Source organism: Sabethes cyaneus, chromosome 1 (genome assembly GCF_943734655.1).
Source record: "Sabethes cyaneus chromosome 1, idSabCyanKW18_F2, whole genome shotgun sequence".
Taxonomy (NCBI): Eukaryota; Metazoa; Arthropoda; class Insecta; order Diptera; family Culicidae; genus Sabethes; species Sabethes cyaneus.
This window is the reverse complement of record NC_071353.1, coordinates 133,802,183-133,819,229: the sequence shown is the minus strand read 5'-3', so window position 1 is coordinate 133,819,229 and position 17,047 is coordinate 133,802,183. Positions and strand designations below refer to the sequence as shown.

General features: G+C 41.3%; 2 protein-coding genes across 2 annotated transcripts in view; both read left to right on the top strand.

The window, feature by feature from the left end:
- Positions 1-703: 703 nt before the first annotated feature.
- LOC128735324 (serine/threonine-protein kinase S6KL) overlaps positions 704-17,047 on the top strand; it is a 63,521-nt gene continuing 47,177 nt past the window's right edge. The window contains exons 1-7 of the mRNA XM_053829818.1: positions 704-1,162; positions 1,507-1,679; positions 2,318-2,564; positions 2,631-2,754; positions 12,884-12,982; positions 13,057-13,215; positions 15,584-15,672. Coding sequence (XP_053685793.1) covers positions 998-1,162; positions 1,507-1,679; positions 2,318-2,564; positions 2,631-2,754; positions 12,884-12,982; positions 13,057-13,215; positions 15,584-15,672 — 1,056 coding nt within the window. The 5' untranslated portion in view covers positions 704-997. The remainder of the gene's footprint in view (positions 1,163-1,506; positions 1,680-2,317; positions 2,565-2,630; positions 2,755-12,883; positions 12,983-13,056; positions 13,216-15,583; positions 15,673-17,047) is intronic.
- On the top strand, positions 13,246-15,362 carry LOC128735348 (autophagy-related protein 101). The gene has a single exon (XM_053829841.1). It carries the CDS (start codon positions 13,459-13,461, stop codon positions 14,110-14,112), a length of 654 nt encoding a protein of 217 aa, XP_053685816.1. The 5' UTR covers positions 13,246-13,458; the 3' UTR covers positions 14,113-15,362.

Here is a 17,047-nt window from a genome sequence, read left to right as displayed (position 1 = left end):
CTATGCGTGGTCAACCGTACCATGCGTCCATTGTTCAAGCTTATAGTCGAAATAACCATGAAAATGTTGTCTAGACCAGTTTTCCCAGTCGGTTGAAAACCACCATACTTTTCTGGTCAAGCTTACCCCTAAAATGGTAGAATTTACCATGAAATTTTTCTGTGTGTACGAACACGTCCGCCATTATGGCTCGTAAAAAGCTGGATAGCGATTTAGTATGTTATTTTTAGTTATCAAAATTAACGATATTTTCGATACAAGGGTGATATTTTTCGAAAACCTTTCGAACCAACACGATCCCGCGAACACAGCGCATATTCGCAGTGAGTCAGGCAACACAGTAATTGGCCCGCGGGTATTTCAGTTTTTGCAAAATAGTTAATTTTACAATTGAGAAAAACAAGACTAATACAATTCCAAATGTGTGATTTTCACAAAAAACACCAGCAGCAAACTCATCAGAATTATCAATACTTTTCCATTTTTGACCAACGATAACGACTGGCTGTATTTGGCAGATCGTACTGGATGCATTTGACGTTAGATATATTTTCCTCTTCATCACGAATATCTCTCAGGTTATGCTGCGCCTCTTTTAATGCCAGGCTCCTTATTCAAATCCCAAAGTACATTGATGGGATTATGGCGATTATGGCTTCTGTACCTGTCAGTCACAAATATGGCTGACGGATGACAAAAACATTTGCCTACCTGCTTGGGCTTGCGACGTTTTTCTTTGAACAAGCTGCTAGTGCTAAAAGCACAAAACAAAGTGTAAAGTGATACGGAAAAGAAAGGACATTTTTATTCCGTAGAATTTAGTGCAATCGTTTAGTGAAAGTTATAGCAGTTATCGCCAAATTCTCAATAAAAACGTGTGATTTCTTTTAGTGATGTAGTATTCCCTCGAAAACGCCAGAATATTCGAGTTTTCTCGGTTTTTCATTCCCCTCACAAAGAGGTGAAGTAGAGTTTGGTTTTTCTTCTCTTCATTTGTATGGGAAACGCTAGCAGCAGTAGTACCATCATTCAATCAAAGGAGGAATCTGCTGCTGTGAAACCGTCATCAACATTATCACCATCATCATCGTCATCGTCAAAGTCATCATCTTCATTACCATCATCGCTGCTTACGATCAAGGAACCAAAACACCCGAGACAGGTTTGTTCAGCTGGTTTGCCTAAACACTTTCTAATTCTTTTTGTGTATCTCTATCTACCTACCTATATCGTGTATTCTAAGCTGTTTTACTCGGCGCGTAGAAGCGATATTTTAAGAAAAAAAATTGTTACATCAACGTAAACGTTCCATTTTGTAGTGTAACAATTGTAGATAATATTGATGAAACTAATTTTTCAACTGCCTGTGTAAATGCACAAATATCATTTAATTTTTAAGCGAGTTGTAATATAAAATAACGCTAGAATTTTGTGCGAAACAAATTGACGTCATTTCTGTTTTTCTTCTCTCGATTGCTGATTCTCTTTCTATCACACTCTACGCAGATAAGAATAAGACATTCTACTAGCAGTCTGGACGGCGTGCTTGGCCGTTTCAACGAGAGTTTTCACAAGTTTTCCAGCTCGTTATCTTGTTCGGCCCTACCCGGGGTCGATTCTAAACGGAAACGTCAACCAAACAGCAATATCCGCCCTTGGTGTCGTGTGTCGCGTAGAAGGTATGTACTGCAATGGAAATGGTCGAAATTTTGGATTTTCTGCGATTGGGAATTATCAGTTGGATGTAATTTTGAAGCTTTCTGTACTTTTTTTTTGTTTAAAGTGGTTTTAACCCAGAGTGTCATTCTCAAGTCTCCACTTTCTGTACTTTATATATTTGAACATGTTAATTTCTTTCGTATGTTACCTTCCCGGAAGTATAAATCTGAGAATTCTAATTAATATGAAAGTAGATACTTGGACTTGTGGTTCAAACATATCACTATTTTTTAAACTCTAATTAATTTTAATAGTTGTGTTGGCAAATTTCACGAAAGAGTGAAATAAAACACAGCATTTTTAAAACTGTTTCTTAAAAAAATAGCTGCGCAATAATAGTAACCTACAGCATTTGCGTGGAAGAACAACGTATTATTTATTTGCATGATTCACATAAACCTGTTTGTAATTTTGATTGACCTAGTTATAATGACGTTGCCGAAAGAACGACAGACACACGCTGTTTTTGACGAGCTGCTAATCGAAGCGCTTTCATCAGCTGATAAAAATTCGCTCCTCGCGCTCGCAAGCCACATCGAAGGTGTAAACAGAAAATGAAAACCTTATCACTGAATCGCAATATTCTATATTTTCAAAGGTGGCATGAATCGACGCTAGCCAGTGAGCATCTGCTGTCGAAAACCTGCTGGCCGGTAACGAATGCTGAAGCGTTTTTCCTGCCGCATTTTCCTGTCAACTGCAACGCCGAGCGGCACTATCGATTCTTGGACCATATAGCAAACGGTGCGTTCGGTAAGGTTTATAAGGTGCAAACGGTCACCGACGGCGACGACGACGACGATAAAAAGACGGTGTATGCGCTGAAGGTGCTCAGTAAGGCAGAGGTAAGAAGCATTGTAATGTTTGGAAAACGGTATTTCCGCATGCAACGGTTCGCATACTATTTGCAGATTATCAACGGCAGTGCTATCAAGCAACTGAAGGACGAAGTAGATATACAGACCGTATGCGGTCATCATCCGTTTTTGGCTAAATGTGTACGCTATTGGCAGACTAAGAAAAAGATTTATCTGTGTAAGTATTTCACTATTTAATTAAAGTTTTTATACGGGGACAGATTGAAATTCTGGGTTTTGCTGATTTATCACTTTCGAAGAAACATTCGATGAAATGTTAGTTTTGAACACCAAATTTTTATTCAAATTGCTGGGAATCTGGAAGAAAAGAATGAGAAGACAGACATTACAGAAGACGTATTTAAAGTTGGTATTATATTTATAAATATTGCGTTTATAAATATGTTATTAAAAGTCGTAATGAGTACGTCTGCTGGCAAACGGCTGAATAAAGCGTATCGTCGGTGCATTGCGCACCTGTAGGTATACAATAAACCATACAGGGGCTCATAGCCTCTTATTCAGTAACTCCTATTCCTACCTCCTCGTGGTACCAGCCGGAATATCAGCAACATTGGTGGAGATCGGGTGGAAGTCAAGGTCGTATGCTGTCAGGGAAAGAAGGCCCTTCGAGTTTCGTTGGTGCTCCGACGAGATGAAATGCGAACTGGAACATTCGGCATAGACCCATGCGACGGAAAAGTACTATAGATTGAAAACTCGGGACGTGAAACTACGTACGTACGGTCAGAGATGACCAAACCATCTACCAAAACTGTGGCAACACTCACGGGTTGGGTACAGCTTTCTTAGTAATGAGGGAGATGCGGAAACGGGTAATTGGATGGTTGCAAATTATTCCTCGAATGTGCAGGAATCAACATAAGCACAATCAAAGTGCAGAGCCCACGCCCCAGAAGTACCGATGACGATAAGAAGAAATTCTATGCGCAGCTAGAGCGTGAATACGACCGCTAGCTGTCCAAAACATGATATCAAGATCGTCATCGGGGATTTTAGTACTCAGGTCGGCCAGGATAAATACACACCGGTTGCACCGGAACCGGAAGGTTCAGTGTATACCCGCTGACCAACGAAATGGACCTAACACTCATCGACTTTGCCATCTCCAAGAAAATGGTCGCAAGCAATACCTACCTTTTTTAGCAGACTTCTCACAAGCACTCTGAATCACAGATCGACCACGTTTTGATCGACTGTCGATATTTCTCAGACATCATTGACGTCAGATCGAAGCACTAACGTTGACTCGGACCACAACCCGGACTAGTGATGGTTCAGATGCGCCAAAAACTCTCCGTTGTGAAAAACATTCGGTATCGACGCCAGCCTACGGCTTTTGACCGAAATGTGCAGAGAGAAGAATGGCAGGCGAAGTTAAGAATGCCATCATGCAGCTAAAGAACGATAAATCGGCTGGGACAGATAGCATTAGAGCGGAGTTTATTAAAATGGGATCAGAAAAGCAAGCCACTTGTCTGCATCGCCTAATTGTTAGAATTTGAAATAGAGAACAGCTACCAGAAGAGTCGAAAGATGAAGTTATCTATCCGATCTATCAAGAAGGGCGACAAGTTGGATTGATAACTATCGTGCGGTCACCTGTCTCAACACTGCCTACAAAGTGCTGTCCCAAATCATTTAGCGCCGACTATCGCAATTGTGAACAGATGTTTGGGAATTTATCAAGCCGGCTTCGTTGAGCGACGGTCAACAACGAGTGGATTGAAGATATTTTGTTCATCAGTCTATGCCTTAGGATGGCAAGTCAATTATTCAATGAAAAATTGGCGCAGATCCGTTCTATGGAATAACATTGAGCACACCTAAAGTGTAAGAATGGAAACATAAGACACTCTGAATAACAATGTGAAACAGGTGATTGGACGTTTTAGCACCATCAAAATGGAGGAAACACTCCCGATAAAAACAGAGCTATTTTGATTTGACACTACCCTAATATAGCTAGCATTTTGATAAACAAATAAAGCCTACAGCGTTGTTTGTAACTTGGCAGTTGGAAAGGGTTGTTCCACGGAAGTCTCCAAAGAGCAAAACGAATGAATCTTTGCTGCACTGACTCGATTCGGCTAGCTTCATTTTGATAGTAGGAACTCGAAGGAAGCGTTCTAATGCACAATAAAGAGCTTCCAAGCAGTAAACATCATTGAAATTCTTTCCGATGTGCATAATGAAACCAAGGTTTCTGGAAGCCTTGTCCATGATAAACGCGATGTGTGAAAGTAAGTTTAGAGTCGAGCAGTCTACCCTGATCCTCGATGCAGTTTTTGCGACGTAATGGCATATTTGACAGCTTATAGTCAAAAGCGAATGGGCTCAACTTTCTAAAAAATGTGATGACTTTACACTTGTTGGGTTTTAGCAGCATGTGGTTGTCGAGTGTCGACACACCATTTCACAACGGTCGATAATTCCTCCTGAAGGACAGCGGCGTCGGATAGATTTTCAACTTCTGTTCTGAGTACAATTTGAGGTCGTCTGCAAACAAGAGCCGCGGATCATTAAGCAGGTAGTTGACGTCATTGAAATAGATACAGAATATTAAAGGACCGAGATGGTTTTCTGGTACGATACCAGAATAGATAGTCGCTTGAGCATAAACCGATGTTGGTTATCAGAGATGTACTGTTTGAAGAATCCAAAAACTGATTCAAACACGGCAAGCTTAAATAGTTTAGAAGTCGTGCTTAGAGCAGAGTTTCCTTGATAGTTATCTACGTTTTTCCTATTTCCCGTTTTATACACTGGAACCATGTGCCGATTTCCATGCCAACAGAAGCTAAGGAATTTTTTAGATGAAAATGGCTTTCAGGAAAGGAAATTAAACTGATCATGGTTACGATGGATGGGATTCAGTGCTGTGTGAAAGTTTCGGGTGGACTGTTGGACCCAGTCGAACGTTGCAGAGGACATCTACAAGGCGATGGTCTGTATGTCGAATCATGCAGAGGGTTGCGTCAAGGGAACGGACTGTTCTGAATGTTATTTAACATCGCCAATGTAATCTGGCGAGCGAGTATCGAAATTAAGGGAACGATCTTTAATCAAAGTAGTTTACTTGGCTTTTGCAGATGATGTTAACATCATTATAAGAAACCTGCAATCTACGCCAGACTAAAAACGTAGGCTAGGAGGATTGGGCAGCAAAGTAATGCGTCAGAAATCAAATATATGACAGGAACCAGTCTTCAGAGATACCGTTCGTCTTCCACGGACAATGATTATTGATGGCGATCAACTCGAATTGGTTGATGAGTTTATATATTTGGGATCGCTGGTCACCACCGACAATATTACGGATAGGGAAATTCAACGATGCATTCAAGCTCAAAGTGGGGCCTACTTTTTCCTCCGCGAAATGTTAGCACAGGTGTATGTACCACAAGCTGCAGGTACTACTTGAAATGATTTCAATCGTACTCCGGTGAAAGCTGGGAGGTTACAGCCAGCCGGCCACGTCGCGTGAATTCTAGACGACTGCAGCGAATTCGGTTGCTTTCAAGAACCCAACCGTTATCCGGAATAAAAAGGGCCAAATGTGCTAGATGGCTCGACCAGCTTGAGGCTGACTTGCGAGTATCCAGACGCTCGGATACCGGTTCTAAGCCGGAGATGAAGGAGGAGGAGGCTTCACGATGAACTAAAGAAGGAAAAATTGTTGCAAACATGCCCGAGGTGGTCCTCAAATGCAAGCAGTTGTTCGGAAAGACTTCTATAACTTTGAATGGAATGGAAACCGACGCTAGAAACCCAGACACAATGCATACGGATTTTACTACGTTGCGGCAATTTGTCAGAAAATCCATGAAAAAAATTGTGCCTGGGCCTTAAGGTAAACAACAATCGTTTCCAGGTCATTTTCGTGGTTAATGGTAGTTTGGTTAATGGTGATCAATCTCGAGGATGGGAGTCGAGCCTGGAAACGAATTTAATAACGTGGTAATCATTGGGCCTCGAGTTTTGATGCTGGTCTAATAAACCAGTCGTCGTATTTTCGAACCTCGACTGGAAGAGGCTGTTAGAGTCAAGTTAGGGTTAAACCAAAGAAAGGAATATCATCTTCGATTTGAAAACTGGATACAACTCAGTTCATTTTTGACTGCCATCTAGTGGTAACAGGAACGCTTTTTACACGGAAAAAATTATACCACTTTCAATAGACCTGTCAAATATTCTGGTATAAATTAACGATGTACGAGATAACAGGTTCACCCTTGTAAAGCGGCTTGTGTTTTGCGTGAATTTTTTTTGTAGATGTTTATAATTTTTTTCACACAACTACTTCAATTCTACCAGAAGCAAAATGAATATACCTTGTGTTCGCACTTAAAATCGATCCGATACAAATCGTTATGAGCGACGGTTCCTCGCATAATTTTAAACTGTGAAAATAACGTACATAAATGTTACATTTAAAGTGACAGCAGTACGCAATGATTTGTTAATGAGTCAAAGTGTCAAATTGCGGTGAGCAAAGTTACCATAAGCACGTAAATATTTTCAAACACACACACACATGTTGGAACCAATTAAATCACTGTATCACCAATACAATCTCACATATGATTTGACAATAGCCCCACAGACTAACAGACGTAACACTGAAGCCTCATTCCATCGCCAATAAAAACGATCATTTCAAATGTTCACTTAAACCAAGACTCAAACCACAGTCGCTGCGCGAGAACGATGCTCGCTTGCATTGGCGCTGTTGTTAGATAATATACAAGTAAATTTATAGCATTGCTAAATTTATAGCAAGCTGCTTTGCGTAGCGCGAAGACTGCACCAGGTGATGCTAGTGTTTTTCCAAGTTTTAGGGGTGTCATTGATACGATGTTTTGTTAGAAAATTTGTTCGAGGTGTTACGTCTGTTAGTCTGTGATAGCCCCATACTGCTTGGCCCATCGATGCTGGCTCCGAAACAACAATGGCCGCTCCATAGAATTTCTATGAAATTCTTTCCCGTCCAGTGTTTTCACGTCTAGACTTCAACCACAGAAAAATGGCTATGTACCGGGGGTCGAATTACATCCATTTAATAGGCTAAGGCGAACCAGCCGCAGAGCGTTACAGTCGTTAAAGCGGTCCGTCCAAGGGTAAGTCGTTGAGAACATTCCGTTCACCTCATTCATAGAAATGTTGTTCAGTCTGTGCCTTACTGTACCGCTGAGGTGCTGATCGTGTGAAACCTGTCAAACTCGTCTGCGTCCAGCCAGACTGTTTTGATCGTTTTGACAATAACAAACAATGGCAGGGCTGCCGATTTCTAGCATTTCAAAATTTAAATGTCAAAAAGGTGGGCCACAGTGTGCCATGAACTGTGAAATGAATGTACCGCAATTGTAATCAATGAGGTAAGCTGTTCCGTAAATTGGGCCTGCAACAATGTTCTGTGCGACTGACCCTTGGGTCCGTCTTAGCGTTCTTATCGGAGAATTGTACTTCGAACAAAGAGGCTCTATTGGTGTCAAATTTAATACACGTGTGCGTTAATATAGATGCTGATTGGTCTAGACACATGAAGTGATGAACCAAAAATGATCGGTGCCAAAAATGAAACGAACTGATCTATTGAACTTAGGGAAAAAACAAGCAGGTCCCATTTTGCCAAACGTCTAAGTTGTGCAATTTTGATAGGTAGCAGGTACCCGCTTAGGCGCGTCCGGCAGAAATCGAACAAAAATCTGGCAGCGAAAAACTTTTTTCGCCAGACATTCTGCCGGATTTCTGGCCGCCGTCACCCGTGAAAACTAGCAGAAATGACACATCCGATTCGGGCAGAAATTTCGCCTCGGTTTTTCTGCCGGGTTTCTGTTCGATTTCTGACAGAGGTTTCGAATAAAAACCGGTTTTAAGTAAAATCTTCCCTAATCAGCTTTCCCTCCTTTTTTGAAGGATAGCAGCAGCGGACGCGTGCAATAAACAGGTTAACAATTAAATTATACCTGCTTTGTCATGTTCCATATTATTCTCTTACCTTTTGCCCGAAACTGCAAAACAGATGAACCGCTTTTCTCCTACCTCAAAGTGTCACATTTGACATAAAGAGAATCGAGCGAAAAATGAAGACTGGTTCTGTTCGATTTCTGCCAGGCATCCGAAATTTTCGTAAGCGGGTAGAGGAACAATCTGTATTCGAAGGTCCTTTCACTGAAATCATTTTATCTATTAACGGCTTCCAAGTTCCAAATCATCTCCGTTCCAAAGAACTGAAATCTTAATTTCAGTTTCAATTACTGATATGTGCCAAGCCGATATTTTATTTTAGATTTCAAAACTGTAAAATCTTTATTATACTGCATCACTTTTCTGCTCCGATTATAATTTTTCAATAATATCTTCTTTAAGTTGTCATTAATAACAACAATCCGTATTAGCCAGGTAGAACTGTAGAGCTAACGGTCAATTCAAAACATAGAAAAATATTATACCACTTTATACCACAGTCAAAGTGGCATAAATGTGCACGGTCTGAGAAACTTACTCGAAGTAAGAAAAAATCGTTACTGCTTTTTGCATTCCTTTTGTGGTCAGTTTTTGAATTCGCTTTTACTTGAAGTTGATCTTCCGTTCTGTGGTTAAACGCCTTTGTAATCAATGGACTAGAACACACGCAAAGAAAGGAATATCATCTTCGATTTGAAAACTGGATACAACTCAGTTCATTTTTGACTGCCATCTAGTGGTAACAGGAACGCTTTTTACACGGAAAAAATTATACCACTTTCAATAGACCTGTCAAATATTCTGGTATAAATTAACGATGTACGAGATAACAGGTTCACCCTTGTAAAGCGGCTTGTGTTTTGCGTGAATTTTTTTTGTAGATGTTTATAATTTTTTTCACACAACTACTTCAATTCTACCAGAAGCAAAATGAATATACCTTGTGTTCGCACTTAAAATCGATCCGATACAAATCGTTATGAGCGACGGTTCCTCGCATAATTTTAAACTGTGAAAATAACGTACATAAATGTTACATTTAAAGTGACAGCAGTACGCAATGATTTGTTAATGAGTCAAAGTGTCAAATTGCGGTGAGCAAAGTTACCATAAGCACGTAAATATTTTCAAACACACACACACATGTTGGAACCAATTAAATCACTGTATCACCAATACAATCTCACATATGATTTGACAATAGCCCCACAGACTAACAGACGTAACACTGAAGCCTCATTCCATCGCCAATAAAAACGATCATTTCAAATGTTCACTTAAACCAAGACTCAAACCACAGTCGCTGCGCGAGAACGATGCTCGCTTGCATTGGCGCTGTTGTTAGATAATATACAAGTAAATTTATAGCATTGCTAAATTTATAGCAAGCTGCTTTGCGTAGCGCGAAGACTGCACCAGGTGATGCTAGTGTTTTTCCAAGTTTTAGGGGTGTCATTGATACGATGTTTTGTTAGAAAATTTGTTCGAGGTGTTACGTCTGTTAGTCTGTGATAGCCCCATACTGCTTGGCCCATCGATGCTGGCTCCGAAACAACAATGGCCGCTCCATAGAATTTCTATGAAATTCTTTCCCGTCCAGTGTTTTCACGTCTAGACTTCAACCACAGAAAAATGGCTATGTACCGGGGGTCGAATTACATCCATTTAATAGGCTAAGGCGAACCAGCCGCAGAGCGTTACAGTCGTTAAAGCGGTCCGTCCAAGGGTAAGTCGTTGAGAACATTCCGTTCACCTCATTCATAGAAATGTTGTTCAGTCTGTGCCTTACTGTACCGCTGAGGTGCTGATCGTGTGAAACCTGTCAAACTCGTCTGCGTCCAGCCAGACTGTTTTGATCGTTTTGACAATAACAAACAATGGCAGGGCTGCCGATTTCTAGCATTTCAAAATTTAAATGTCAAAAAGGTGGGCCACAGTGTGCCATGAACTGTGAAATGAATGTACCGCAATTGTAATCAATGAGGTAAGCTGTTCCGTAAATTGGGCCTGCAACAATGTTCTGTGCGACTGACCCTTGGGTCCGTCTTAGCGTTCTTATCGGAGAATTGTACTTCGAACAAAGAGGCTCTATTGGTGTCAAATTTAATACACGTGTGCGTTAATATAGATGCTGATTGGTCTAGACACATGAAGTGATGAACCAAAAATGATCGGTGCCAAAAATGAAACGAACTGATCTATTGAACTTAGGGAAAAAACAAGCAGGTCCCATTTTGCCAAACGTCTAAGTTGTGCAATTTTGATAGGTAGCAGGTACCCGCTTAGGCGCGTCCGGCAGAAATCGAACAAAAATCTGGCAGCGAAAAACTTTTTTCGCCAGACATTCTGCCGGATTTCTGGCCGCCGTCACCCGTGAAAACTAGCAGAAATGACACATCCGATTCGGGCAGAAATTTCGCCTCGGTTTTTCTGCCGGGTTTCTGTTCGATTTCTGACAGAGGTTTCGAATAAAAACCGGTTTTAAGTAAAATCTTCCCTAATCAGCTTTCCCTCCTTTTTTGAAGGATAGCAGCAGCGGACGCGTGCAATAAACAGGTTAACAATTAAATTATACCTGCTTTGTCATGTTCCATATTATTCTCTTACCTTTTGCCCGAAACTGCAAAACAGATGAACCGCTTTTCTCCTACCTCAAAGTGTCACATTTGACATAAAGAGAATCGAGCGAAAAATGAAGACTGGTTCTGTTCGATTTCTGCCAGGCATCCGAAATTTTCGTAAGCGGGTAGAGGAACAATCTGTATTCGAAGGTCCTTTCACTGAAATCATTTTATCTATTAACGGCTTCCAAGTTCCAAATCATCTCCGTTCCAAAGAACTGAAATCTTAATTTCAGTTTCAATTACTGATATGTGCCAAGCCGATATTTTATTTTAGATTTCAAAACTGTAAAATCTTTATTATACTGCATCACTTTTCTGCTCCGATTATAATTTTTCAATAATATCTTCTTTAAGTTGTCATTAATAACAACAATCCGTATTAGCCAGGTAGAACTGTAGAGCTAACGGTCAATTCAAAACATAGAAAAATATTATACCACTTTATACCACAGTCAAAGTGGCATAAATGTGCACGGTCTGAGAAACTTACTCGAAGTAAGAAAAAATCGTTACTGCTTTTTGCATTCCTTTTGTGGTCAGTTTTTGAATTCGCTTTTACTTGAAGTTGATCTTCCGTTCTGTGGTAACATACAAAATGGCTTGGTCTGCGCAATAGTTTTAGAGATGTTCACGGGACTATGTGACATTGCAGTCACATAGACTTCAATGCGCTGTACGATTTAGTTAACCGAAACGGGTTATGGGAGAATAACCCTGGAAAGATGGCGCTTGCTTCAAATTCGGTAGAAAACAGGCCAAGGAATCGGAGAGCAACATTCGACCACTGAGTTAATTGGAGGAATTTTATTTATCAGGCTGCCTTAGAACAGAATTTCAATTAAGTGAGTAAGATAAGTGCAGGGGAGGTCCCGTAAGCGTGCTTGCAAATTAGTTTTTTCCTCGGTTGGGCTATAATAGGGCCATGAAACTTAAATGACCAAAGGTTGGCGGCTCTAGAGGTTTGAAATTGAGATCCTTCGATCAATTCTCAGTGGTAAACTGGAGGATGAAGCGGGGCGTTATATTTGACCATCTTTTCTCCTGAAACAGTCATGGCCGACTCATTACGAACTACAGCGGACCTAGCAAAATTCTTCGACTTGACGCAAACATAGGAGATTTATTGTATGTTTCGAACTAACAGTCCAGCACGCATTGCTCCTCCTATCGGTAGATGAATATAAATAGGACAGATTTTGTCACTGCCTGTTTCACGTAGAACTGCACACGTGTGAACGAATGGGAGGGAACCCAAAATTCGAGATCACTTCATTTTGTCGAATGATTAACTTTTCTGTCAATAGCCTAACTTTTTCGAGATTTTACTGTAGTAGGAACCAGGTAGCAAAAAATATTGGGAATATGCATTAGTAGAAAACATCATCAGGTACCTGAATACAACAGCAATCAGCTGATGTCTCCGACAGGTAGGATGCGATGATGGTAGATAGCGATAAACTAGTTACCTGGAGGGAAAACATTGGCTTTCGAAAAGATGACGAAGATAGCCATCGAAATTGTGAGCGTGGTTTTTTCTTTCTTTAGTGGACGTAAAACATCGTTCGCATCGGACGCATCGTTTTCTGTGGACTTTTAACTGACGCTTCCCATTAGATACAATTATAAAATTAATTCATCCAAAAATTTAGAGAAACAACCAATCTAATAAGAATCTCTATCAACTTTTTCCAGTGTCACACTTCTATCCCAACGGTGAGCTATTCCAGAAGCTGAAGGACTTTCCTCGTGAGCTGGTTCGATTGTACGTCGCGGAAATCGCCCTAGCCCTTGGTAGGTTCTAACAAACACAACGTAGCTGCTCATAAGTGCAAGCTATTCAACTGATAAACTGAATCTTTTTGCAGATTTTCTTCACCAGGCCGGTATAATCTATCGTGATTTGAAACCGGAAAATGTACTGCTCGACCAGGACTACCACATTCGCTTGATCGATTTCGGCTTGAGCAAGTGGCTGAGCATTGGTTCCCGTACGCAGACACTGTGCGGCACGTTGCAGTACATGGGTAAAGCATTGTTTTAATTCATTCGTTTACTGTGACTAGTATAGAGTATTGTTACTGCTGTTATTGCTACCGCTAAATCTGCTAACACCGAAACCTCCGTTCCGTGGATGCTTGCATCCGTTGGCGTGTTGTTTGCTAAAGGCGTGATTGATTAAATGGTTAAGAAACGAAAAGTGTAGGTCGGAACGCCAGAGGTGCCTAAAGATTGTCAAGAGGGGGTTGTGTCGAGTAACGGTAAGCAGGATGAATGCACGCTCGCAAATTTTCGATCTCACGATGGAGGGTCGCCAAGTGGATGAAGCCGTTTCAAGCATCTTTCATACGATCCTGTTCCATCGAAGCCTCGGCAAGTTTATGTACAAAGGAGAGGCAAGATACTCGGTAGGAACGATTGGTTACATGGATGTGGATTGTGATTTCATCGATTTCACCTACGTCTGCTGTACGTCACCGAGGTTGGATGAAACAATCAAGCGTGAAATCGGCGAATTTAGTCGGCAGCTGCGTAGTAACGAAAGCTGCGGAACTGGCCAAATCAGTTTGGAATTTTTCCAACGAAAGAAGGCGCGCTGGTTCCTAACGGAAAGCATCCCCTGGGAGGTATGGACCATTCGGTTGGAACTCATCAATCTCACCAACGAAGACGATCGGCAGATGTGTCGGGAACGGGTCGGCGATATGCTATCGGATAAAATCGTTTACATCAGCGAGGTAATGAATCGGCATGATTACCTGCCGAAGACGCCCAATCAGATGGAGCTGGACTCGGTGTTCGACACGTCCTACCCCGATGTGCAGCCGTATCTGTTCCAGTTCAAATTCACCACCACCGGACCCAGTACCAACTCGGTGGGAAAAACCGTCAAGAAGCTATTCAAGGAAACACTCTCGTTGTGACTGTTGAAGGCAGCGATGATTGTGATGATAACGACTGCGTTCGTTAGAAAGATTATTCGGTATCATGCCAGGCTTTCGGTGAGCTTTTGAAATTTATGTTTTTCGGTTGGAAAGATTTTGCGATAGGTTCGTGAATGTTCGCATTGATAAGTGTTAAGCTGATAGGTATTAGTTCTAGTGTGTTCTAACTTTACCGTAGAGAAGTTCACTTCTCAGCCGGTGATAGAGGCTGGGAATCTAATGAATGGTAATAATTTGAACGTTTTTCGATAACTTCAACCAGTAACGACGAATATTGGACGTTTAAGTTTAATATTTAGCATGATCTAATACACATTACATAGACTATGTCATGCAACACCATTTGTTTGGTTTTCGGATGCGTTAGTTTTAATTTGCAGCTCAGTGTCACGACGTTGGTAGGCATCTATTTTATACAACATTCACTTCGCATCGCATATATGCATACCCAGACTACAAATCAAAACACTTTAAACTATAAAGTTGCAATTTTCAGAACTATCTGTGTACGTATGAAGAGTCCCAACTGTAGATATGAATGTATATTTAAAGTAAACAAGGATAAACTGCTGCATAGAACAGGTTTTATGTCGGTTAAGAACGTTTTACCAGCCAAAGAAGACGGCAAATAAGTAAAAAACTAAAACTAGAAATATCCGAAAGTTTCAGTAATTTAAGTAGAGCATAACCCTATAGGAGAACATTTCGAAAAAGCAACACAAAAAATGATGCAACTCACGCTTGAGTTAGGTTCAATTTTCGCACCTGTCTCCTTTCGTTAGAGGCGTTCATCCTAAGGCTATTTTTTTCGAAAAGGTTAGCTTGTGACTTTAATGTTATTTACTAAGCCCCAGAGTAGGGAATACAAAAGCTTATTGTGATTCAGCAGCAGAAGGGATAGTGGTGAGCGTGATTTAGCAAGGATGGAGAAACAGCCCTAGTGCTCGATGATGTTGTAACCGAAGGAGGAGGATGGACGAAAGAAAAGTTTCAATTAAGCGGAATCCATGTTGTCTTAATGCACTGCAATGTATAATAGGTGAGAAAAGAGAAAAAAAACAGACACGACAAAATCTGTAGATTTTTTTTAATCCATTGATAAAGTAGTATAATTAGTGATTAGAATAGTGCTGAGTTTCACTTCAATGTAAATGTATTTTCTTGGGAACTATAAAACAAACAGAAATTAGAAAAAAATATAACTCAACCACTGAGTATGAAAGAACAATAAAAATGAAAAATTTATGAATGTCGGCGTCCGCAATGTGTACCTATCAAAAGAAGGCCCTATAGGAAGAGTTCGAACTGTTGTAGAATTGTGCAAGAGCAGCTAGTAACTGTTACCCGTGCTAACCCGACTTTCTTTTTCTATTACAGGTAAGTAGCAGTTTTATTTGTAATGTTTAATAAATGTTTTTCTTTTCGCGACAATTGCTCGCTCGCTTTTCAGCTCCTGAACTTCTGTCCGGTGAACCATACGGCCACGCAATCGACTGGTGGGCCATGGGAGTACTGGCCTGTCGCATGTACACCGGTGAGGTGAGTCGTTTTTGTTTTATTTTTTATCGGATATCTGTTTGTTGACATGCGATATATACACTCACTTATATGAGTGACGATATGGTGGCCGCTTATGCGGAAAGAATATTTTTCTAATCGTTCGAAAAACTTAGAATACAGCGACTCATTCTCATTCAACAGATTTGTTCAATCTGTGAATCTGTCAAACGTATCATGTGTTGTATTCCAACGCAACGGTAATTGGAAACATAACTGTATATACTACCTGAGCGTAAGAGGATTTGTTGTTTGATAATTTTGTTTGAAATCTGAATGATGAAATTAATTCACTTTAGTTGTTTTGAATAAGTTGTTCTGTGTACCGCAATATCGGGTCAATGGCACTTGAGACAGTAACTTTGCTTACGGAAGACATACGTGCACTTGCCGCATTCGAGCGAAAGGTGTTGCAGACTATTTTTGGTGGAGTACAAACGGATAAAGGAGAGTGGCGTATGTGCACGAACCACGAGTTGCAGGCACTACTTGGAGTGATTCCCATCGTACACATTGCGAAAGTTAGTTGCGAGACTATGGGTTTTTTTAACGAGTAGGGAAATCTGCTATCAGACACCTGAGAAGATAACTCAGGGAGTGGGGTTTGGTATCCCGACCCCCCTACTGGCTTGAGGATCCAGACCCACTAAAAACCTACTCGAGTCTCCAGCCTCGATCCCCCCTGGAACCACCTTATCGGTATTACTTCAGGGAGGGGCTATTGTGCTTAACGCACACTTTTAGATAACTACTGGACTATGGTAGTTAGGCTGTTTATTCGCCGTTGATCGGCTTTCCAGCGGTTTTGTAGCTCAAGTACGATCTGGGTAGCAGCCGCTTTGACCGCACCCCAGACGTCCGAGCTAGAATACATCCTTTGAACTAAGTTATCCGGAGTAGTGTCCTGTCCGCTAACTGCCATCATGTTGCTTCTCACGCCCGCGAAACGAGGGCATATGAAGAAAGCATGTTCTGCAGTTTTCTCAACGTCCGCGCATTCGGGACACTCGGGGGACTCCGCATGCCCAAACTTGTGCAGATACTGTCTAAATCTGTGTGAATCTGTGTCAGGTGGAAGTTGACTTCGCCAATGCGCCTGTCGACCCATCCGGATAGTTCCGGAATAAGTCTATGTGTCCACCGGCCTTTTGTGGAATCGGACCATGCCCGCTGCCATGTGATCATCGAGGCCGATCTTGTGGTACTCCGTATGCCTCTAGTTCCACGTTGGTTGAAGCACTCTACGTCCTCGCTGATGATGATATCAATAGGCATCATACCCGCTAAGACGCAGATTGCGTCATGTGAACTGTGCGAGACTAGGGTGGGTTCGCCACGTTGCAAGGATGATATTGTG